Source organism: Pithys albifrons, chromosome Z, assembly GCF_047495875.1.
Source record: "Pithys albifrons albifrons isolate INPA30051 chromosome Z, PitAlb_v1, whole genome shotgun sequence".
Lineage (NCBI taxonomy): Eukaryota > Metazoa > Chordata > Aves > Passeriformes > Thamnophilidae > Pithys > Pithys albifrons.
In genome coordinates, this window is record NC_092497.1 from 31,632,569 (window position 1) to 31,656,807 (window position 24,239).

The 24,239-nt window shown below is 42.2% G+C and overlaps 1 protein-coding gene across 1 annotated transcript in view; it reads right to left on the minus strand.

Moving 5' to 3' along the window:
• Window positions 1-608: 608 nt before the first annotated feature.
• Window positions 609-24,239, minus strand: part of MCTP1 (multiple C2 and transmembrane domain containing 1) — a 215,008-nt gene continuing 191,377 nt past the window's right edge. The window contains 4 exon segments of the mRNA XM_071581543.1: window positions 609-680; window positions 1,736-1,833; window positions 5,652-5,761; window positions 8,862-8,971. Coding sequence (XP_071437644.1) covers window positions 609-680; window positions 1,736-1,833; window positions 5,652-5,761; window positions 8,862-8,971 — 390 coding nt within the window.

The window sequence follows — 24,239 nt, forward strand, 5'->3', positions numbered from 1 at the left end:
GAGAGACAAAGATTTTTAGATCTCTAAGGAATGATAAAGACAGCAGGAACTGCTTTTGGGAGCTCCAGAAAGAGATTTGCACTTTGTGTTTCTCATTATCTTATAAGCAGCCCACCTGCACAGGAAATTTTTGCACCAGGAGTTAACATCAAGGTCTGAAAATTGAAAAAATCTGCTAAAACTTAAGTGCAGTAGGCTCCACCACATTGTATTTCTCGTGAAATGTACAAAACATAGTAATCGTGACTTCCTGTATTAGAATATTAATGCTCCCAAATAAAATCTGATGAATTTTTGAATAAGATTTAAATTCACACCTTTTTCAAGTTGTCAGCACGATTTGAATAGTTCGTGTATCTTCAACCACCAAGTATCAGTGTATATTTACCACTTTAGATTGACTCCTTTAATGCATTATGGTGTTTTTAACCAGGCTTTCAAATGGCAATAGATATTCAGTGAGAAACACCTTTTTACATTATTTACAAAATCTCCCTACTAGATAAAAAGACGAAATAAATAAAAAGCTTAGAGAATGGAAATGCTGCCTCGACTTGCTCTTTTATTCTTCCATGGGAGATGCTGGTCTCCTCAACATGTGAAGTTGGCTAGGCAGGATTGTTCTTCTTCCTCTTGCTCGGGCTGTGACTAGGATCTTGTTTCAATTCATGGTACTGCATCTGTTTAAACACAAAGTTCAGAAAGAAAGTAGTCAGGTGGTGCTTCCTAGAAAAAAAGGAAGACACATTTTTTCCCCCAAGGAAAAAAAAGAAAACTTTTCCCCCTAAAAACTACACAAGATTTGCAGATGTGATTCAACAACAATGGAATGACAGATCTAGAGTAAGAAGGAAAACCAACATTAGGAAAATCCTGCCAGGAGATAACACTGTGCATTGCCGTAAGCTTTGAAAAGGCTAATCTTTTTTTGTTTTCGCCACGACCTCTTACAAACAATAAACAGTATTTTCTTGACTGAGCTGGATGAACATTCCTCATGACGTATCTCAAAAACTTGTTGATTTCCAAATGCCTATTACAGAGGGTATCAAATTCAGAGAAGGTATGTGCACCCATACCTCCTACCTATACCAGCTCTGAACTCAAACTAGAAATATGAGAAAGTCTACAGTCTTCGTGACACTGGATGTGATTTATGTGTCTGATGTTATCTTAAAACAAAGCTTGCATGCTTTCAGGAGACTGTGTACCGCATCACAAAAGTTTTTAATTCACAATCACCTTTTTTTAAAGTTTATGAACAAAGTTGAACCATGGCCACAGCAAAAGCTTTCATCCCGGAAAAGGAAGGGCCAAAGTGCCTTTAGAGTGTGGTCATGAGACACTGGGCAATGCTGCCTGCTGCTGCCTCTTCCATCATTTGGCCTTCTGACTCCTCCACTGCATGTCCCAAAAGCCTCAGCTACGGTTCTTCTACACAGTGCCTTATCCCTGTCAGCTTCACACTGTGCTGGAGGCTGTTTAATATAAGCTCTAGCATCTGTTATCATCTCTCAGATACTTGTCTTTTTACTGTCCTAAGTATCCTCAGAGGTATAACCAAGGTTGTACCTACTTTCTCCCTGGAAAAAGGCCTAGCAGGCTTCTCATGCTTCATGGACTCTCCCTAGCTTGAGTTTGCAATTTTGTTGTGCCAAAGAATATAATATTGATTAAAAATAACTGCTTTAAATTAAAAAAATTACAAAACAGGACACAAAAAATAGATACACACCACTTGCACATCTGAAGGAACTCTGGACAGAAAGTCAAGTAGCTCATTGTTATCAATTGCATATGGATTTCGAATCTTCTTCATAAATTTATTGATGCCTGCAGAAGTGAAAGTTCAAATGTTGCCATCATCATTTAAAGAAAATATTTTTGGCACAATTTTAAAAAAGGCTTTAGGATCCATTTTGAAGTCTGAGATTAACAATGAATGGATGGATGAATGAATGAATGAATGAATGAATGAATGAATGAATGAATGAATGAACGAACTTCAAATGCAGACTATAAAGGTTGAAAGCTGGTGCCATGTTTCCCTCTGTCTGAAAACACGAGAGTTTGAGGGACATTTTTTAATTCATTCAATACATTTTTTTGGAAAGTATCAGGAACTGCGATTATTTAGAGGAAGTCAGAAAAAGGAGAGGAATAAAGAGTACTTCATTTCTGTTCTGGACAGGATGAGGAGAAATGGGCTTAATTCTAGGACAGAACATTCACAAAAGATTCAGGAGATTCAAGGAAAATCTTCTTTATGGTAAGGGCAATGAAGCATATGGGAAACAGAGAAATCTGCACCACGTGAAGGCTTCAGAGAAGTTTGCACAAACCTCTGTCTAAGAATGACAGATACACATGAGCTGAAGGCAGTGCAGAGAAGAAAAATATCTTCCTTAGACATCATTGTCTTATAAAGCCATTTGGCAAATTATTGTTCAGAAGCATCAAGAAAAGTTCTCCCCAGACTGAGCAGAAAGAAGGCTTTTAAATTAGACTTATTTTCTTATCAAAACACACCTAGTCAGACATACACTTTTTGAGAAACCAGTTTGTGGATTCTGGGAAGACATATCTAAAACATGGGCAGGAACAGTACTAACTGCATAGACTCTATTGTGAGCAGGAAAAAGCCAGGATAGCATCAAAAATGTGCCTTTCTGTGTCATATAAGACAATGTATTTTATCTTCCATGAAGTCCTTGGTGCCCAGACCTTTCAGAAAGAATTAGCAAGGATGGCCTTGGGAGGGAGCATGCAAGCTTCAGTCTTGATAAAACCCACAGCCTGCCACTGCATGAATTCTCAGTTCTGCCATCCCTTTATTTGGTGATCAAACAGTGAGTATTCAGAAGGAACATTTGAGGTTCAATGCCTTTAAGTGGATGCTTTGCATCAGCAAGTGACTGAGAAATTCAAGGTCAACCCCACTGTTCGTTGCATGTGGACCATCCACAGGTGAATTCAGGAGCTGATATGGTCTCACTTTGTCACATCTGATAAAGAAAAATATCAGTCAATCTGTGAAAGTAAGTGCATAAATAAATCATTATCAAGGCTTGAGGAAGGAAAAGCAATGTACAGATGAGATGAGACACTACATGGGAAGCAGAATACAACAAGGGGATTGATCTTTTCCTAAAGCTTGAAAGTTTTATGAATAAAATAATTATCTTTATAGTTTTCCCTCATAAACAGCTGTAGCTGTTACCAGGACTCTGCACAACATCTAAAGCAATTAGGATGGAGAGGTGATTCCTGTTCTACTCCACCTAATACATCACATCTTCAAGGACTGCTAGTCTCCATGGTCTGGTCTTGCCAGAGAAGGCTGAAAGAGACAGCCCCTATGGATTCAAAGAAGAAAGACGACTATACAAAAGATGAGCCATAACATGAAGGAATTTTCATTTAAAACCTCTGCCTTCGCAAAGAATGAAACAAGCAAATGCTGCTACAGACTAGTTCAAGCACTCCTATGGAAAGAGGTCAGAAAACAGAGGCATCCAAGGTTTCCAAGTGCAGAATGGATGAATGGGATGAAGAAATGTATATACATGGGAGACTAGAAACAGACGATGAAGAAAACAGGCACATGTTTGGAATACCACAGTTTTTGAAGGGACAGATGCCCAGAGCTATGCTCAGCATGGCATGGCAAAGCATTTCATCCTGAGAAGGTCTGGACTTTGGGAGCTGTGGCTATGTAGTACTTGTCTGGTCTCTTGGCACGATGCAAAAGAAAAAGGTCCCTAAAGAAGGGATCCACACAAACTTTCTGAATAAGAAGGCACATAAACTGAAATGCAGGAGAAAAACACGAAGTTGAAACCTCCAGGGAACAAAAGGCCTTGAAGTCATATCTAGGTAGAGTATATAACTCAGGGGCAAGTAGTGAAGAGATGGAAAGAGTACAAGGTGCATTTATAATAATTTGTACTTATGCTATCCATCTATGGTTTGGGAGGCTTGGGAGCTGAGGCTCTGTCTTACCTGAAACAGAGACATTTCTGTGGGAGCGTGACTGGAGTAATGAGGTTTTCAAAGAACAGTTCTGGCTCTATAGTTTTGCGGGTCTTGGCAGAGTACTATAATCTCAGGTTCTTGCCTCAAACAAAGGGGATGTAAGAAAGCAAGATGTCAGAACCGTCTGGGAAACGACAGAAAAAGGACATAGACCAAGTACTTCAAACTTCATGTATATGTGCTAGGAAGAATAACAAACTAAGAGTTTGGGTTACATTCAAGTGTTACAGAGTATGTGGGGGAGAACTAAAATTCTCAAGACAGGAAAAGAAAGGAAGCCCTCCTGCTTGCTTCTGTTAGTTCTGTAGAAATACTTTTGCTCATATCCTCTTTATTGTTTCTTCTCCATTTTATATATTCTGCTATGACTATTTGTGAAAACATTTCAAGAAAATTACTAATACTGACTGATAAATAAAAAAATAATGACTTGGAGTCATGTTATGGGTTTAGCCAAGTAGGCCAAGAAGTTAGGCTTTGAAGTTCAGATTAGGCCTGGGGTTATCCGCTGGCTTGAGCTGGGCTAGCTAACAGCTGACTTCTTCTAGCCAATAATATTGTATTCCATACCATATTGCATCATCTCAAAAGGGGTAAGAGCTGGTGTGTGGGTGTGGCTTGGTCAGTTGCTTCACAGCTGTGGTCCCAGCAAGACACTCTGCCGTCCCAGGAGGGATGGGGAGGCCCAAGCCCGGAGCACCAGCTTACCATCATGTTTTCTTAGGGAAGTAAAATGTTTGTTCTTAGCTTTTCTCTCTGCTTAAGTCTGTCTCTGAAGAATTGACTTCTCTAGAATGATTTGTAGTTAAAACGGTAGAACTTGTGTTTACTGGGAAGTCGGAAATTATTTCTTGTTAACTTGTGTGGGTGTGTGTTATACTGGGGTTTTCTCTTAATTTTCTCTTTTCTGTACAAATACATGTAGTTAGTTTCAGCATAAACCTGCTTTGAGTGGGTTTTTTTCCTCTCCCTCTTCTTTTTCCCTTAGCTGGTTGGGGGAGGAGGAACCCTTTTCACTCTGTCCTGGACAGTTGGCGTTTTGCCAGCTCAACCCAAGACAAGTCAGTTAGATGATTTTATGTTGTCTTCTGAATTCAAAAGCTTTTTACAAAAGCGTGAGTGTTATTGTTTCTTTAGAAAAAAAATCTAGCCACAGATTTAACTGAGACTATGCTCTTCACAAGTCTGTAGTACTGAGTAAGGGTACAGTTGCTACTGGTATAAGATGTATGAAAAGATGTACAAATGAAAACCTGGAGCATTATTCACAACAGATGGGCTAACAGTAGCTTTTTAAAATCAGTATGTCCATTTGTGGATAAGTAGTGAAAATAAATCAGAGTAATAGCTGGACAAAGCCACACTTTGATATATGAAAAATCCTCATGGCTACATGGTCACAGTATGATTAAGTCTAGAATGCCAGTCAACAAAAATGCATTTTGCAGATGGGCCTACTTCTTTACATAGTTGCAATTTTTAAATAACCTGCTTATTTCCATCATGAACCAGCTTCATGACCATAAATACCAAAATGTATTGACAATGTAAGTCATCCCTTAAAAAAGAGGGTTTTTTTTAAAGTGGCACAGGCAGTTTAAAAAAGTTTTACTTACCGCAGACAAGGACAATGTATCTCAGTGGAATGAAATACAGGATGACAGTGAACACAGAGACCGCAACAATTGCCAGCCAGCTAAGGAATGGGACAGTCCAGTTGAATGTACTAAAAGAAAAATTAACAAAAGTCAGAACTGAGGTCAGCAACAGAGCCAATAAAAAGGCAACTGATGGGCAGGACAGTGGGAGAAGTGCCAGTTTCCAAGAGGCTGAACAAAGTCTACAAATTCATGTATGGATGTTGGATGTCATGCAGGGCTTGGACTTGGAACTACTGTTAGCAAAAATGAAAGGAGGTCCTCACTTCACCCACTTGGGTGCTGAATGGCACCTCTCCCAGCCCAACAGTGTACATCCGCCAGGTGAACTACTGCTCTGCTTTTTGGAAATCTCAGTGTCTGCACCCAGTTTTAGCATCGGGCAAAACACACAGAGCTCCTCACTCCCCAGATATACTCACACAGGCAACCCAGGTTCCCTTCTTCAATGCCAGGGTAGAGGTAGGATATAATAGTTGGAAAACTACTGCTAAAGCTTTCTGTTTTATCACCTCCCTGCCCCACTGTAAGGGCAGCATAGGCAGTTAAATGCTGAGCAGGAACCTTCCCCTCTGTCTGCGGTGTAAGTGCACTCCTCAACCAGGTGTCCTTCTGTTTTGGGGGAAAAAGTCATGTCTATGGACATGCAAAGGTGCAAACTAATCCAATGAGCTTATGCAAGAGAGAGTTAGGGTGAAAAAAGGAGGGGGTATGTCAGTCCTCAAGCCAGGGATAAGTCAATGGCACTAGAGGAAGGAAGGAAATAATGGCCACAAAAGAAAAAAATGAAAAAAGAAGAAAAAGGACAGAAGGAGGAAAAAAAGTGGGGAGTGGCATAAGGTAAAGTAACAAAAAAAAAAAGCTCAGGAAAAGCTTACCTACCAGCTAAAATAAAATAAAATAAAATAAAATAAAATAAAATAATATTAAATAAGTACAGCTTATTTGTCTATGGACAAAGGAAGACATTTTCTGGGTTTCCATCAGAGTTTCAAAGTCACAGATTAAAATATACTTACTAAGGGTCCCAAACTCTGCTTTGTGACAAAACACTGCTGGCCATTTCATTTTGCAGAGTTTGGGATGTGAGGGAGGGAGTCTTGAAACAGTGTGCTGTGGCTCTCCAACCTCTGTGTGCAGAAAAGAGAGAAAGACCAGATTATCAATTCATATGTGTGTCCCACAAGAATGCTGGTTAAGGAGAACTTGGCTCAGTGGTTTTGTTCCACGGAGGCACCACCATGTCAAAAGTGTTGCATGACATTTATCCACATGGAAAATGTGGCTCTGGCTCTAAATAGCCTCATGATACTCTTTGAAGTATTCCTACTAACTACATCCCTGATCAATATGATTACATTATTTTGGCTTCTCCAGCAGAATAATTGCAATCATCTGATTTGCTAGCCATATTTTTCATAATGAGCTCTGGCTTCCTGTGTTTATTTGTCTTCTTTTCTAGCAATTTTGACAGTTCTCCAGAATGAACATTATGTGTAGGATCCCTCCTTTTACCCTCAAGGGACACCTGATCTTTTTCCCTCTTCTGTATGCCTTTGGGATGAACAGAAGGTAGAGGGTCTGCTCAAGTTCCTGTGACACGGCTTTATGCAATGGATCACAGACATGCCATGTGTGGGAGCACTGTCTCCTCACTTAGCAAACCTCCTTATGTGCTGTGTTATCACAGCATTCAGAACAGGCTTCCCATTATAGTTTTAGGAGCAAGTTCCAAACATTTATAGTCTTGCTCAGTTTAAAAAATTCTGTTGCTCTAATCTGGTGTATAATAGAACAAATCCCACTTCCAAAATTCACAATTAAAAAACCCTAATCATCAGGACAACTTCCACAAATAGCCTTTTGATAAAGACTTTCTTCAGACATAGGCTCATTTTTTGGCCTGGAAAACTGGTGCAATTCAATATGCATGCACCTGACTCTACTGCTGTGAAAACAGCCTGCCTGGAAGTGTCCTTATGAGAATGTTTCCCAGGCTTTTCTATTACGGACTTTGCTCTTAAATACATAAACAGTAACCTCCTCGTCATCAAGACAGAAGAGATCAGATGAGAGATGATCCTCAGGATTCCTGCAGGCTGACCCCCACCCACTGCACCCGTTTCCTAAAAGTCAATTCCAGAAGTGAATCAGGTGTTCGTGAGATGCTCTTGGCTTTTGAGGCACAGAAAACCAAGTCAATCCTATTCTTGCTTTGCAGCTGATAGCTGGAAGGTCACTTTCTGGAACCTGTCATCTCAAATAATAAACCTTGTGCTGCTATTCACTGACCATGTGTCTTGGGTTTAGTTAGGCCTAAATTTAGGCTTTAGTTTTTAGAGCAGGCCTTGAATTATCAGCTCACTCAAGCTGGGTCAGGTCAGCGGATTTCTACTGGCCAATGATACTATATACCATATTCTGATATCATCTCAGTATAAAAAGAGGAAGGATGGAACTTTCATCTTACTGATCATGGCCAGGGTAATGACAAGATGTGGCTGCTGTTCTGCTGAGTTAGCCCCAGTGCCACCTCACCACTAGGTGATCTCAGGGAAGTAAAATGTTTATTCCTAGTTTTCTCTCTGCTTGAGTCTGTTCCTTGGGAGAGTAAGTTCTCTTAAGTGATTTGTAGCCGGAATAGTGAGATTTGTATTTGATGGGGAGTGGAGAGTTATTGTTATTATTTCTAACTTTTGTGGATGTGTGCTATATTGTAGTTTGTTTTTAATTTTCCATCTTGTGTAAATATATAAACCAGTTTCTGGTTTAAGCTTAAGTTTTAGTTGGTTTTTTTCCTTTCCTCTGGGACTGCATTGCTGTGGTTTATACTTGGCATTTGGCCAAGGTTTCAAACCAAAACACTATGCCAGAAATACCCCAAATGTCCTTCAGTAAATACCAGAGCCTCTCTTTCTTAGCACCTAGATTTGCTGGCAATTCTTGTATGTCATGTATTAGGTATTACAAATTAAAAATACTCTAGAAGGAAAGGTTTTGCTAAGTCACATAAATACAACTTTCAGCAAGTGAACATGCATTTTGTTAAAACACTACTCAGGTCTTCCTATTTCCTTTCTCAATACTGAAATAAATAAATAAAGGTCTAACATTTTGTACCTCTGTGTGGAAAAGATATGAACAGTATGCACTTGTATCAGCACTTACTTCCTGATCCTTTCACCAAATGAAGCTATTTCATCAAGGATATTCTGAATAGTGACACACACCTCCTGGATGGCATAAAGTCTATTCATAAATCCTTTTTTTCCACCTTCCTAAAGAAAAGAATACGAGTAGTTGAATAAAAGAATTTCTGACTGTAAGAAAAGAATTGTATATTCATAAATTAAGTTTCAAAAGTGCCCATGTTACAGATTCGTTTAAAAGGAGTTGCTAAAATCTGGCAACTGTTGTCTTGTCCTTTAAGCTGTGCTTATTGGCAATGCATAAGGTTTCATATATATGCTGAGCTCCCCACAATTTTGTTTGTCACTGTATTAGTTTCTAAACATATTTCAACAAGCCAGGTCTCTAGGTTTTATATATGCTGAAGGTGCCAACCTTGTATGTTTTGTGCTCTTTCAAGTGATAAGAGTCATAAGGTAGAGTAAGGGCATTTTGTTGAAATGCTCTTCCTTGTACTGATGTAGGCACTAGGAAAATAAACATTCCTGGTGGGAGTTATTGAGTGAGAGAAACCAGAAAGACCTCAGCTCGTATAGGGACAATTCCCTCTGTCTCCAGTCTGTGTTTGTCAGACACACCCACCTGTGCCCCCCTTCCCATCATCTACTCTAACTTGGCTGGTGAGCATATGCTCCTTGTCTTTCACTTTTGCTTACTAATATTCAAGAGCTGCAACACATTAACTTTATGGCAGATGTAAGTGCAACTGCCTTTACAATACGGAGATTACTGCTGCTCAAAAGCATATAAAATGCCAGCGATGGACAAAATGAAAGGTGCTGGGGAGGTGTCATTGTAGGAATTAATTTAATTACCTCCTAACTTGTTCAGGTTTCACTATTAGGACTTTTATTCACAAAGTTATCAATTTATGGTAATGTAAAAACCTAAAAGTACTTTCATTTTTACTAAATTTGTCAAGATTACTTGTGTCCCTAAAAATATGGGACCTCTTTCATAAACAGAGTGGCTGGTTGCACCTCAAAAAGGAGGAACTACCCTCAGTAAGACATACTCTAGGGTCTTTGATAGATTTGCCATCAGTGAATGTTGTCCTTCTTTCTGGCAACCCAAGGAGATTTTGCCTCCTAGAAGAACCCAACAAGATGGTGCCCAGCTACATCAATCCACTCTGTGGACCCTTCCTCAAACAGGCTTCCATTCTGAAAACCTCTTTTTATCCCCAAATATCCTTCTACCTCTAAACCCAGACTAGCTTCAGCATCAAATCTACTTAGACAAAACAGCACTTTCATAACAATACTGTGTTAGATGGGATAAAAATGAAGCATCGCCATGAAAAAAAATTAGCTTCTCTTCATTTTTTCCAGACTACAGTGAAGCCAAAAGGTTATGTTCAGCATTTCCAATGGGTTGATGCCATATTACCGTATCTAGTTTGAATGTGACTGATGAAAATAAGAAATGGAAAGAAAATCTTTCACTATTAGAAAAACATTTTCTTTAAAAAAGTTCAACATTTCGTTTTGATTGAAATCATCAGAAACCACATGACAGTGTCATTGACTCTAAAGTTCAGCATCTAAGAAATTAGCCTATGTTGCATTAATTTTTTCTCTTCTTATCCTGATGCTTAACTAGCAGACAGTATAGTAGTTCATTTATTTGGCTGATATTTTTGCTATCTTAAACCAGATTGGAAGAAAATATCATTTCACATTTAATCACCTGAAATCACCTTAACAACACTGGTGCTGCTTGTCAAGATTACTTGTGAAGATGTTGAAAGTATTCAGCTACAGAACACAGATTGTCTAAAAATAAACAATCATGAGAGAGCAAACAGAGATGGCAAAACTGTCTTCAGTGACTGAGTGTAATTTATAAACTAAATACTTCAGACAAAGCAAAGTCACCAGTTACTCAGGCAATGTGAAAGAGCTCATGTTCTCATTTAAGATTAGTAACTATTATATCACAAAGAAATGTTTATGTTTTCTGAGGATGACTATAACCATAATCAGTTGTATCAACTATATCCAGTGCTGCACAGCAAAACAGTCATTGTTGTAAGTTATTTCCTTAATATTTTCTGCATTCTTAAAGCATTATTGACAATGACACCATTGTCCTCAGGTATACAGCTTCTGAAGAGGTGAAGTATATATCCAGTGTGCTTCATTTGTCATCAGAAAATAGGTACCTGCTCTATCCTTCATGTAAAGCACATGTTTCCAGTACTGGAGAAATATGAAAGTAATGTTTTCTCATATACCAGAAGTAAACAACAGGCCATACAGAAACCGTAGGTATTTTTCTGCTTTTCAAATATGCATACACTTTGCTTCTTCTATTTTATTGAACAGATTCTGCCCTCTCTGTCAAGTTATTTTAATTTGTAATTAACTTATGTGAGAAAAGAATTATTTCTCTGTAACAAAACCAGTACTCTGTGACATCTACAGAACTCAGCTAGGGTTACATTCAGAAGTCCTGAGGCTGTTTTATTTTACAAATATTTTACAGGACAAATTTGTACCTTTGTTTAGGAATGGCACTCCCCAGTTTAATGCACTCACTGAGACTCTCTAAATCAAGCTGCCACTCACTCAACTTCTCTCTCCCTGCTATGGTGGGCTAGAGAGGGGAATTGGAGGCACAAGAGGCAAAGATCACAGATTGATACAAGAACAATTTGTTAGAAATAGCAATGAGATAAAAAAACCAACAGTAACAACAATAATATTAGTAACAAAAGTGTATGAAAGAGAGTGATTCACATGCAAAATGCTCACCACAGAGCCTGACAGGAGCACAGCAATGCCATCCCACCCATTTCCTCTGGCTTGGAACCAGTGGTACCCAACAGCTCCCTCCAGGTGAGAAACGGCCCTATACTTACTCTACTGGAAGAACCCTTTCTCTCCAGGGAAGAGTCCCTACTGCTCACCCTCAGCAATGATGTGAGGTGGTATAGAAAAGCCTTCAGGTCCCAGCCATGCTCACTCCTGGCTACTGCAAAAATTAACCCTGTTCTGGCCAGAACAAGGACGGTTTCAAAATACATCAGTTTTAAATCAATCCCCACAAAACCCTCAAATATACAAAGAGATGGAGAAAGGATCACTATTTCTACCTCCCTGCACTTTCTGAGCTTAAAGAATATTTGTTGACATACTCTGAGGCAGGATTAGAAAAAACAGCCCGGGAAAGAGAAGGCAGACAGAATGATCATGGTTCAGCTTTGTTTAAACTAATTCCACATGCCTCACAACTATTAGCTGTTTTTTATTTCCTGCTTCAAAGATTTGTGGAAAAAAATAATCTAGGGTAGGGAAAAGCTGGACTTTCTTCTTTCCAGCAAGAAGTTGTGTTAGCAGATACAATACATGGCCCACCTTGAGTAAACCGAGGTTCTCAACAATCCATTTTCTAAACAGTACTGGTATTTCCTTTCTACAGAAAGATGGGCTGCGACTGGAATAAATTTCATTGTTTGCATGACTACAATTGCCAAGTTTCTAGAACTAATTTTCATTTAAACAGTAGATAAAATGTATTATGTAAAGCTAAGAATAGCTTTATTACTATTTCATTTGTATTATTTATCTGTTTGCAATAGGCTAAAGGTATCTGAAAACCAAGATATTTGCTAGGGGATGACTTTAAGCACAAACTGTGAAGGCAAAGTCAAATTGATGTTGATAGTCTGACTTGAATTTAAAAAGGGAATGAACCCAAATAACAGGCAGACTGTGTCCTCCTTTTTCATAGGAAATTGTAGATTAAAGATTGATATGCTGTTTGGCCAATAATACTACTTAATATTTGCATATTGATGTTCAACCAAAACCATATTTCACATTTGGTAAAACCAAAGCAAAACAAAGTAAATGACTCGCTCTAGATTATGTGGAGCTAATTAATATGAAAACCTCAATACAACCCATGTTGTGTGAGTCTCTTTATTCAGCAGACTGTGCTTCCAATCCCATGACAAAAAAGGGTGATTTATGTAAGGATTATATCTCTAACTCCAAACCTCTCCACCAAGTTAAAGTGCATTTATAAAACAAACATTTCAAAAGACTAAGAAAACAGGAGAAATAAACATGCCAGACTCAAACTCTGATAAAAGTAATGCATTTAAGCCAGGGGAAAAATAAAAGCTTTAAGTACAAAGAGTAAAACTTTGAACATCTTTTGGTGGATAACTGTCTATTAATAACTTGGAGACAAAGGCACAGATCACATAAACAATGCAATAGGAGAGTTCCAAGAACAGAAGTTAAGTGCTGAAATTTTTCAAGATGCTGTCTGGGAAAAAGACTCCAGGTTGATCTCCCAAAAATAACCCTTCTTGCCCCAGTGGGTATAATAGAACACCTCTGCATAAATGATAGGAACCAAGGCAAAGAGAGAATAACTTGCAATAGGTACAGAGAGAGGATACAAAGTCACCGCTGAGAGCAAGCGCCCCACTTTGGTATGCTGTTAAGTGCAAGATCCTGTCATATTGGACTACCTGTGGCCACAAAAGCAAAGCTCTCCTGTTATCAGTGAGCAACCCCTCTCAACATCCCTGTACTTTTAGTAACAAGCCTATAAATCTCTATTGCTTCAACAGAAGAATACTACTTCCAGGAGGAAACTCTTCAGAACATTTCAACTAATAATTGATGTCAAAAGTAGAGCCCATAAATAGGCACCCTGGAATCATCCCCTAGAATGATACCTACTTATGCACAGAGCTGCAATACCCTGTAAGACCTCTCCACAGCGACTGACAGAAGTGTCAGTAGGAAATGTATTAGTTCTTTGCTGACAGGAATCATTAATAATCTCCCAGAAAAAAGAGCATGCAGGCAGGGAGTATGGAATAGTGGCCTATGGTCTGGTCACTGCTCAAAAACTCACCTCAGCAACTAACTCCCAGGCTCTAACCACTGCTTTCTGGCAGGTTCACTAATAAGAAGGTAGTAAACTGTGGTGGTTTAGGACCAGCTGGAAATCAAACTCCAAACAAACTGCACCCTTTCCAGAGTCCATGGGGCTGGCCCTGGCAACATTTCCGAGGAATTGACGGAACAAGATGGCACACATCATTTGCGTATCCATCTTTTTCTTTCCCCCTCCACAACCCCTAGCAATGACATGGGTGGTACAGAAAAGCAACCATGCCTAATACCTCAAAACTCTGTCCACTCTTTGCAACCAAGATACAAGCCAACACTATTCCAGCTCCGGAGACATTTAATCTCCTTAAAGTCTTCTGAATCTCTATCAAAAGGCTTCAGATCTGGTGACGGATACATGGATAAGTTATTATTTTATTATTTTATCATATTCTTAGGTAAATGGAATGAAGACAACCATTATTATATTGTTGCCTTAAAACTCACTGTGAGAGTAAGATCATGAGGTAAAGCTGAAAGATTTGTAGGATCTGGAAGGGTGCACAGGGTGACCTGAAAATGGCCACCTCCATTACATCCTATAATGAACTGAGAGGGTTATTTTTACTGCTCTTCCCTCTTGCAGTCTGTCACTTGTGGAATATCACAACAACTTTGTTCCTGCCAATACTTAAATTGAAAAAGTATAGGGAGACTCTTGGAGACATTATAACCTTTCAGTGGGACCTTAAAGGCTTAGTAATTTCCCCCTTTCCAGTAAGCCAGCTCCTAAGTCTTTTCTAACACTATCAGTTGTTTACAAATGTTCAATATATCATTTCTAAAGTCTACCTGCTACATGGATCTTTATGTGTGCATGGTGATGTGATCTGAAAATAATTGCTCATGTCTAAATTGAAATCAGGTCAAGAATTTTAAAATATGGAGAAAACTACATAATAATTAGAAGAGTAGGGTTTTACAGAAAGAAATTATATTTTTGGTCATGATTATTAAAGAAAGAAGCAATAAACTGTTATTCCCTAGCAGTAATTCCATATTTAACACAGTAAAAAGTTGGCAAAATAAAAAGTATATAAACATGTGGATGAAAACACTGAAGACTCACTGTTTATGAAGACAACACACCTGTGAGCATGAGTCACAGAATCACAGAATTGGAGAATGAACTGGGTTGGAAGAGACCTCTGAGATCATCAAGTCCAACCCTTGATCCAACACCACTGTGATTACTAGATCATGGCACTAGGTGCCATATCCAGTCTCGTCTTAAAAACCTGAAGGGACAGAGAATCCACCACCTCTCTGGGCAGGCCATTCCAATGCCTGATTACTCTCTCCCTAAACAATTTCTTACCAATATGCAACGTAAACCTCCCCTGGGAGAAGAGACCAATCCCCACCTGCCTATAACATCCTTTCAGGGATTTGTAGAGACTGATGAGGCCTCCTCCTCTCCAGACTAAACAACCCCAGCCGCCTCAGCCTCTCCTCACAGGACTTATGCTCGAGTCCCTTCACCAGCCTCATTGCTCTTCTCTGGACCTGCTCCAGCACCTCAATATCCTTCCTGAACTGAGGAGCCCAGAACTGAACACAATACTCAAGGTCTGGCCTCACCAATGCAGAGTACAGGGGAAGGATCATTTCCCTCGTCCTGTTGCCCGCACAATTCCTGATACAGGCCAGGATCCCATTGGCCTTTTTGGCCACATGGACATACTGCTGGCTCATGTTCAGCCTCCTGTCAATCCAAATCCCCAGGTGCCTCTCCACCTGGCTGCTCTCCAGCCACTCTGTCCCCAGCCTGTAGCGCTGCATGGGGTTACTGTGGCCAAAGTGCAGGACCTGGAACTTGGCCTTGTGGAACTTCATCCCACTGGAATCAGCCCATCTTTCCAGCCTATCCAGATTCCTCTGCAGAGCCCTCCTGCCTTCCAGCAGGCCGACACTCCCTCCCACCTTGGTGTCATCAGCAAATTTGTTAATGATGCACTCAATCCCCTCATCTAAATCATCAAAAAGATATTAAACAAAACTGGGCCCAGCACTGACTCCTGGGGGACACCACTGGTGACCAGTCACCAGCTGGATGCAGCCTCGTTCACCAGCACTCTCTGGCCCTGCCCATCTAGCCACCTCTTAACCCAGCACAGAGTGCCCCTGTCCAAGCGATGGGCTACCAGCATGTCATGGGAGACAGTGTCAAAGGCTTTGCTGAAGTCCAGATAGACCACATCCACAGCCTTCCCCTCATCCACCAGGTGGGTCACCTGATCATGAAAGGGCATCAGGTTGGTCAGACATGACCTATCCCTCCTAAACCTGTGCTGGCTCGGTCTGATCCCTTGTCCATCCTGAAGGTGCTGTGTGATTGCACTCAGGATGAACTGCTCCATAACCCTGCCAGGCACCAAGGTCAGGCTGACAGGTCTGTGCTTGCCAGGGTCACCCTTGCAGCCCTTTTTGTGGATTGGGGTGACATTCGCCAATCTCCAATCATCTGGGACCTCCCCAGAGAGCCAGAACTGTTAGAAGATGATGGAGAGCGGTTTGGCAAGCTCTTCTGCCAGCTCCCTCATCACCCTGGGATGGATCCCATCTGGTCCCATAGACTTGTGAGGTTCCAGCTGGCTCAGTAAGTCACTATTTCCTCCTGGAACACAGGGGGCTATTCATCTCCCTCTCTTTGTCTACCAGCTCCAGAGGTCAGTTGTCTTGAGGGCCATCAGTCTTACTGCTAAAAACTGAGGCAAAGTAGGTGTTAAGTACCTCAGCCTTCTCCTCATCTTTGTTAACTATATTTCCCTCCAAGTCCAAGAGAGAACGGAGGTGTTCCCTGCCCCTCCTTTTGTTATTAATGTATTAATACAAGTGCTAACAGAACTAGCTAAATTGACTTCAAATTGTACTTTTGTCTCTCTAATTTTCTTTCTACATACCTAACTATATTTCTAAACTCTTCATCAGGAGCCAGCCCTTATTTCCACAGTCAGTAAGAACTCTTCCCTGATTTCCTTTCGAATCTCCCTATTCAACCAAGCTGGTTGTCTTCCCCACCAGTTTGCCTTTCAGCACCCTGAGGCAGTTGTTCCTGCTCACTCAAGACTTCCTTCTTGAAGGACGTCCATCTTTCCTGTACCTCCTTGTTTTTGAGAGTTGTTTCCCAAGATATGCACTGGACCAGTCTTCTGAACAGACTCAAATCTGCCCTCCAGAAGTACAGTGTAGAGGTCTTATTGATGGCCATCTTGCATCCCTGAGTATTGAAAACTCTATTATTTCATGGTCACTGTGCCTCAGAGAGCCTCTTACCATTGTGTCTCCCACCAGCCCGTCTCTGTTTGTAAATGGTAGGTCTAGTAGGGCCTTACCCCTAGTATGCTCATTTACCAGCTGATGGAGGAAATTACCCTCTATACACTCCAGGAACCTCCTAGACTGCCTCTTCTCTGCAGTATTAAGCTCCCAGCAGATATCTGGCAGGTTAAAGTCACCCACAAGAACAAGGGCTGGAGATTTTGAAACAACCACCAGCTGCTTGTGGAATAATTAATCCCCTTCATCATCCTGATTGGGTGGTCTGTTACAGACTCCCTTGTTGGCCTTCCCCCTGATTCTGGCCCACAGGCACTCAACCTTGTCACTGCTGACCTCAACTTCAACAGAGTCAAGAGACTATCTAACATATAATATTGTATTCCATACCATATTGCATCATCTCAAAAGGGGTAAGAGCTGGTGTGTGGGTGTGGCTTGGTCAGTTGCTTCACAGCTGTGGTGCCAGCAAGACACTCTGCTGTCCCAGGAGGGATGGGGAGGCCCAAGCCCAGAGCACCGGCTTAACATCATGTTATCTGAGGGAAGTAAAATATTTGTTCCTAGCTTTTCTCTCTGCTTAAGTCTGTCTCTGAAGAACCAACTTCTCTAGAATGATTTGTAGTTAAAATGGTAGAATTTGTGTTTACTGGGAAGTGGGAAGTTATTTCTTGTTATACATGACTTGTGTAAGTGTGTGTTACATTGTAGTTTCCTCTTAATTTTCTCTTTTCTGTATAAATACATGTAGTTAGTTTCAGCATAGACCTGGCTTTGGAAGTTTTTTTTTTCCCTCTCTCCCTCTTCTTTTTCCCTTGGCTGGTTGGGGGGAGGAGGAACCCTTTTCACTCTGTCCTGGACAGTTGGCACTTTGCCAGCTCAGCCCAGGACAGATAAATGGTGCATTGGCCGGGAAACGAAGGACACTGGCAAGTGTCTCAGAGGGTTGGCAGGGTTCCCGGGAGCATTGTTATAGAAACATTCCTTGATATCTACATTGCTTGGGTACATCTAATATAAACAATGTCCTCTTGCTACTGGATACTCCTTTTATTCCTTGTACTGACTGTTTCTGTGAGTTCAGGCAGCTCAACTCGTACCTGCTGTGAATGTAGCCACTGCAAGGAGAAGCCTTACAGCCACAGCAAGCTGTCTGTCTTTCCTGCCTCACCTCAACAGAGAGCAAACCCCAAGCGTGAGTCACATGGTGAACTGTCATCCTTCCTGTGTGACCAGGGGAAAGGCATGAGGAGGTGGGACAGTGCATCTACATCTGTGCTTGAAGTCCAGGTATGGAAATCAAAACGTAAGAAAGCTGGTAAAAAAGCTGTCCACATGTTGAAGCAGAGATCCCAGAACAGAGCCAAGAACCGCAATTAAGCCTTCCTGCCATCAGCCGAGAGGAGGAGGAGAACGACCAAGTCTACTGGACATTGCTGAACCAGAAAACTAACCAAGACTGTACTTCTACACTGACTTGTAGATGACAGCCAGTGCCCCTGAGGGTGGCTGGACCGATAAAAGAAGATTAATTGAATCACAGAGAGGCCCATGTGGGGTGTTGGTGTGTGGCAGGACACTGCTGCTTGAGTAGAATCTGTAGAGATTCATCATGTGGATGCTCATGTGCCCAAAGGCTGAGCTAATGAAGGAACATCAAACCTGGACTGGCATAAGGGAGAGTTGTTCCTGGCTCAATGGGCCCAGGATGCCTCAGGCCACCTGCAGGTGGACAAGGCCGAGGGGTGGATTTAACCATGGACATTATTTCCCAGGTTATCCACTACTGTGAAACCCCTGAGAAGGGGATAGTGACCCCTGAGAAGGGGATGGAGACCCCAGTGTGGAGATAGTGACCCCTAAAAAGGGGATGGAGACCCCAGTGTGGGGATAGTGACCCCTAAAAAGGGGATGGAGACCCCAGTGTGGGGATAGTGACCTCTAAAAAGGGGATGGAGACCCCAGTGTGGGGATGGGATGATCCCAATGTGTGCCTCAAGGACATTTAACCTTGAGACAAAAAAGGTAACCTGCATTTCGAGTTCTGTGTTGCAGGACATAGACCATCAGATGAAGAAGACCTGAGCTGAACTGGTGTTGGTGTCCGATGATGAACTGTTTTTCCTGCCTGAAGTACCTACCCCATCCTAATGGACTATTGCCTACAATATGGAGGGGTGGAAGATGGCCCTGAAAAGAGCAAAGACTGTTTAAGCACGGGAATAGATAGATCTAAGGTATGAGTGATGTAATATGGTATGGAATAAGGGGTGGAATATGTTATGGGTTTAGCCAGGTGGGCCTAAATTAGGCTTTAAAGTTCAGATTAGGCCTGAAATTGTCAGCTGACTTGAGCTGGGCTGAGCTAGCTAACACCTGACTTCTTCTAGCCAATAATATTGTATTCCATACCATATTGCATCATCTCAAAAGGGGTAAGAGCTGGTGTGTGGGTGTTGCTTGGTCAGTTGCTTCACAGCTGTGGTGCCAGCAAGACACTCTGCTGTCCCAGGAGGGATGGGGAGGCCCAAGCCCAGAGCACCGGCTTAACATCATGTTATCTGAGGGAAGTAAAATATTTGTTCCTAGCTTTTCTCTCTGCTTAAGTCTGTCTCTGAAGAACCAACTTCTCTAGAATGATTTGTAGTTAAAATGGTAGAATTTGTGTTTACTGGGAAGTGGGAAGTTATTTCTTGTTATACATGACTTGTGTAAGTGTGTGTTACATTGTAGTTTCCTCTTAATTTTCTCTTTTCTGTATAAATACATGTAGTTAGTTTCAGCATAGACCTGGCTTTGGAAGTTTTTTTTTTCCCTCTCTCCCTCTTCTTTTTCCCTTGGCTGGTTGGGGGGAGGAGGAACCCTTTTCACTCTGTCCTGGACAGTTGGCACTTTGCCAGCTCAGCCCAGGACACTAACTTAACATCCTAAGAGCATAATATAAACACACACAGCAATAAAATCATTAAGACTTAACTTAACCGAATTACAATGCTAACTTATTAATCTTAAGAAACTAAACTAAAAACTTAAAAGAGAAACCTTATCCACACTAGTCACTAAAACAGATAAATGCCGGTATAGTAAGAGTTATAAGGCACTGATTAGAGTTAAGAAGACTTAAAATACTACTTAACCATGTGATAAAAGGATTTCTTACTTGATATTAGCTAATACAAGTCTCTTGCAGTCTAGTTACGTTGGCAAGACAAACCAAACATCCTGAGTTGGCAGTAGAGTAAGGCTAACTTCACTCATAACAGCAGAACTACCAAACATACACAGTTCTATCGTTATTGCAGGTGACAACTTATATGACCTAAGCAGACCCAAACAATTGGCAGAGTCCAACAGGTTGATCTCGAAAGGTAATATCGTCGCCACGCTGATTGTCGTCGTCTGGTGAGTCTTTATCTTGGTGTTTGGTCCACTTTGCCGGAATCCACTGAGGTCCTGTTGGTGTCAAAACACAATTATAGCCTTTCCCAAAGAATATCACTTCAGCAGGGCCTTCCCATTCACCTGTTTTAGGATCCCTATAAGTAACCTTGACAGTACAGTTGGGCTGTATTTTGGGCAGAGCTCTACCATGTAATACAGCTGCAGGTTCTGCATTATCCCCAAAAATACATAAATGATTCATTACAAAGAGTGCCTTGTTTAGCTTCTCCTGAATATCTAATTCATCCTTAAATTTATCCAAGTATTCCTTTAAGGTTTTATTGGTTCGTTCAACTACAGCTTGTCCGGTAGGGGAGTGCGGAATCCCTGTTACATGTTTAATTCCCCAATGTTGAAACCACTTTTTCACACTTTGACTGACATATGCAGGCCCATTATCTGTTTTGATGGTTTCTGGAACCCCCATGACTGCCACACACTGCGTCAGGTGCCGTTTAACATGCAAAGCCCTTTCTCCTGTTTGTGCAGTGGCCCATACAAACTGCGAGTAAGTGTCAACTGTGACATGGACGTACTTAAGCCTCCCAAAACTAGGTACGTGTGTGACGTCCATTTGCCATATTTCTAGGGCTTTTAACCCGCGTGGATTTGCTCCCATGCCAATTCCAGGCCCATGGTGGCTGCACCGAGGGCAAGTTCTCACAATTCCAGAGGCCTCTGCCTGAAAGAGCTCAAAGTCCCTCATCAGACCTTTAGCATTTTGGTGAAATTGATTATGCGCCATCCTGGCAGACTCGAATTTGTTAAGTGGACAGTGGATCGTTATTGCTGCAGAGACTAGTGCATCTGCCTTTGCATTGCCCTGTCCCAGACCCAAACTCCACTGATGGCTCCGTATGTGAATTACACAATACAGCAAGCTGCGCTGTCGAATAGCTTGCTGGAGCTGTTGGAACAATCGTACTAATCTCGGCCTACCAGTTTCTCTTATTGCTGCATCCTCAATGCGCTGGGCCACACCTGCAACGTACAATGAATCTGTTACTACATTCAATGAACTCATCATCCAGTGATTAAATGCCCAACATACCGCGGTAAGTTCTAGTGTCTGCAATGTATCCTCAGCAGTTCCCTTTAGCACTTTCTTTTGCCACTGATTATCTGTTTTCCACACAATGGCAGCAGTTTTCGATAACTTCCCTGCATCAGTAAACACAGTGATAGCATCCACCAGCGGTGTTCTAGAGCACAAGGGTATGCCTGATCATCTCTGCGTGGTTAACAAGGCCCCAAGTTTCCCTGTAGGAAATTCTGTGGTTATGGAACCTGACCATCCTAGCAAGCTTCGTTGGAGCACCTCTGAGTTATTCAAGGACCATTCAAGTTCTGTTGGTGTCATGGGCAGATGGACATATTCTGGTTCTGCCCCGAAATGGCAACTGTTCTTGTTCTAGCCTTCATGATGAGGTTTGCCATGCTCTCAATGAGTGGTACAATGCTTTTCTTGGGCACAACTGGACCAAATACCCACTCTATCAAACACACTCTCTCCTTCTGTTTTCCCCCCTTTTTCTTTTGCCATTGAGCAATCACTGCATTCACGAATGGGGCTGACAGGAGAACAAAAACCGAAAATGGAAAATTGAGAATTCTGCGGTGTGCCCATCTATTATTAACTTTGTCTACAATGTTTTGGAGGGCCATACGTTGTGCATCAGAGACACAGACAGGCTGGGTAGGGTCTGTACCCTTCAGCAGTGGCAACAGAGGTGCAAGGTCTTCATTCCGTAAGCCTACCACTGGCCGTACCCATTGCAGATCCCCTAATAGTTTCTGAGCATCATGCAGGGTAACAACCTCTGTTGATATGGTCAGTTTTTGGGGACGGATCACTGAATCTGAGATAGCCCACCCTAAATACTTCCAAGGCTGGCTAGTCTGGAGCTTTTCCTGTGCTATTTGAAGTCCAAAGGCAGAGAAGGTATCAAGGATTTGCTGAGTTTGTTCAGAAGTAAAGGACTGTTGTTGACAGAAAACCACATCGTCTAGGTACTGGTAAATTAATACATGTGGCCATGTTTGCCTTAGTGGAGCTAGCGCAGCCGCTACATAGAGCTGACATAAGGTGGGGCTGTTCTTCATGCCTTGGGGCAGGACGGTCCATTCAAACCGTTTTGCCGGTTCTGCCCTATTAAGCGAAGGCAGGGTGAATGCAAACCTCTGAGTATCATTAGGGTGTAAACGGATTGTGAAGAAGCAATCCTTAAGATCAATAATCAGCAGCGGCCAATTTTCAGGCAGCATAGCCGGGTTTGGTAGACCTGACTGCACTGCCCCCATAGGCTGCATCTGCTCATTAACCTTTCACAAGTCGTGAAGCAAACGCCACTTCCCTGACTTCTTTGGCACGACAAATATCAGGGTGTTCCATGGACTAACGGACTCCTTTAAATGGCCTTGTTCAACTTGTTCTGATATGAGTTGATGAGCAGTTTCCAGCCGCTCTTTTGTCAACGGCCATTGCTCCACCCAGACAGCCTCATTGGTCAGCCAGATGAGTGGCCGGGGTGGTGGTGGCTTTCCAATGGCCGCTGTGAAAAAACCGTTCCCATGGTAGACAGTGTTACTCCCATTTGCGCCATCGCATCTCTGCCAAGAAGGCCTGGGAGTCCGGGGGGAAGGGGACAGACATAGACGACTATGGAAGCCACCGATTCCTCGGTAGCGATCTGTACAGGACCAAGGGATGTCCTTGCAGTGGTTATGCCCCCGAGGCCAGTAACCCCTTCCGTGGCCACCTGTAACGGCCAATGCGGCAGTCACAAGGTTTGGCTAACCATTGTGACATCTGCCCCCGTGTCTAGCAGCAGCTGAATAGGGTACCGCTCTCCGTTATAGGAGAGAATGACTTTCAAAATGGGTTGCGATTTTAGCTGCAGCGACAAACACGACACTGGTCCTGAAGAACCGAAACCACGATCACCCCGAATGTTATTCACACTTTTGCCTAAGGACATTGTTTGTAGCAGGTTGCTCAGCGGCACGACTTGGGCTATGCGGCTTCCCGCTGGGATGACCATGGGGGGTTGCAAGGTGTGTGCTACTATTTTAACCTCCCCCGTGTAATCAGCATCAATCAAGCCTGGCAGCACCACTAACCCTTTAAGCCCTGCCGACGATCGACCTAACAGCAATGCTCCAAAGGAGTCTCTCGGTTTCTGCCATCCAGTAGGAATCATTTGAGGAGACGTGTCAGTCAAGACAACATCTACTGTTGTTGCCAGGTCAATCCCGAGGCTCCCGGCAGTGGCGGGAGCGCCCCATTCACAACATTGGGAGTTACTGTTGTCCCCGCGCGACCCCCATTTGCGCTTCCTATCCCGTTTCCCAACCTTCTATACGCTTCGCCAGCATGACTCTTACTTTGACACAGGGTGCACCACACTGGTCCAGCCATGCATTGTTTACGAACATGCCCTGGCTTGCCGCAACGAAAACACACCCGGTTGCCATTGCGACGCCCATCCCCCTTTCTGGTATGCGGCCGTGTTACAACTGCCATGAGCATGGGAAGCTGTTGAAGCATATTTGTGATAGACTTATTCTGCTCCTTCACAGCCTCCCCCACAGCCTCAGCTAAAAATACATTTTGCTGTTGTGCCTGAGCTCTGGAAACACGGTCCAGCATATCCACCAGCGAGGCCTCCTTAGGCAAAGTGCTTAAGAGCAATCTAGTTTTGCCATTTGCATGTTCAAAGGC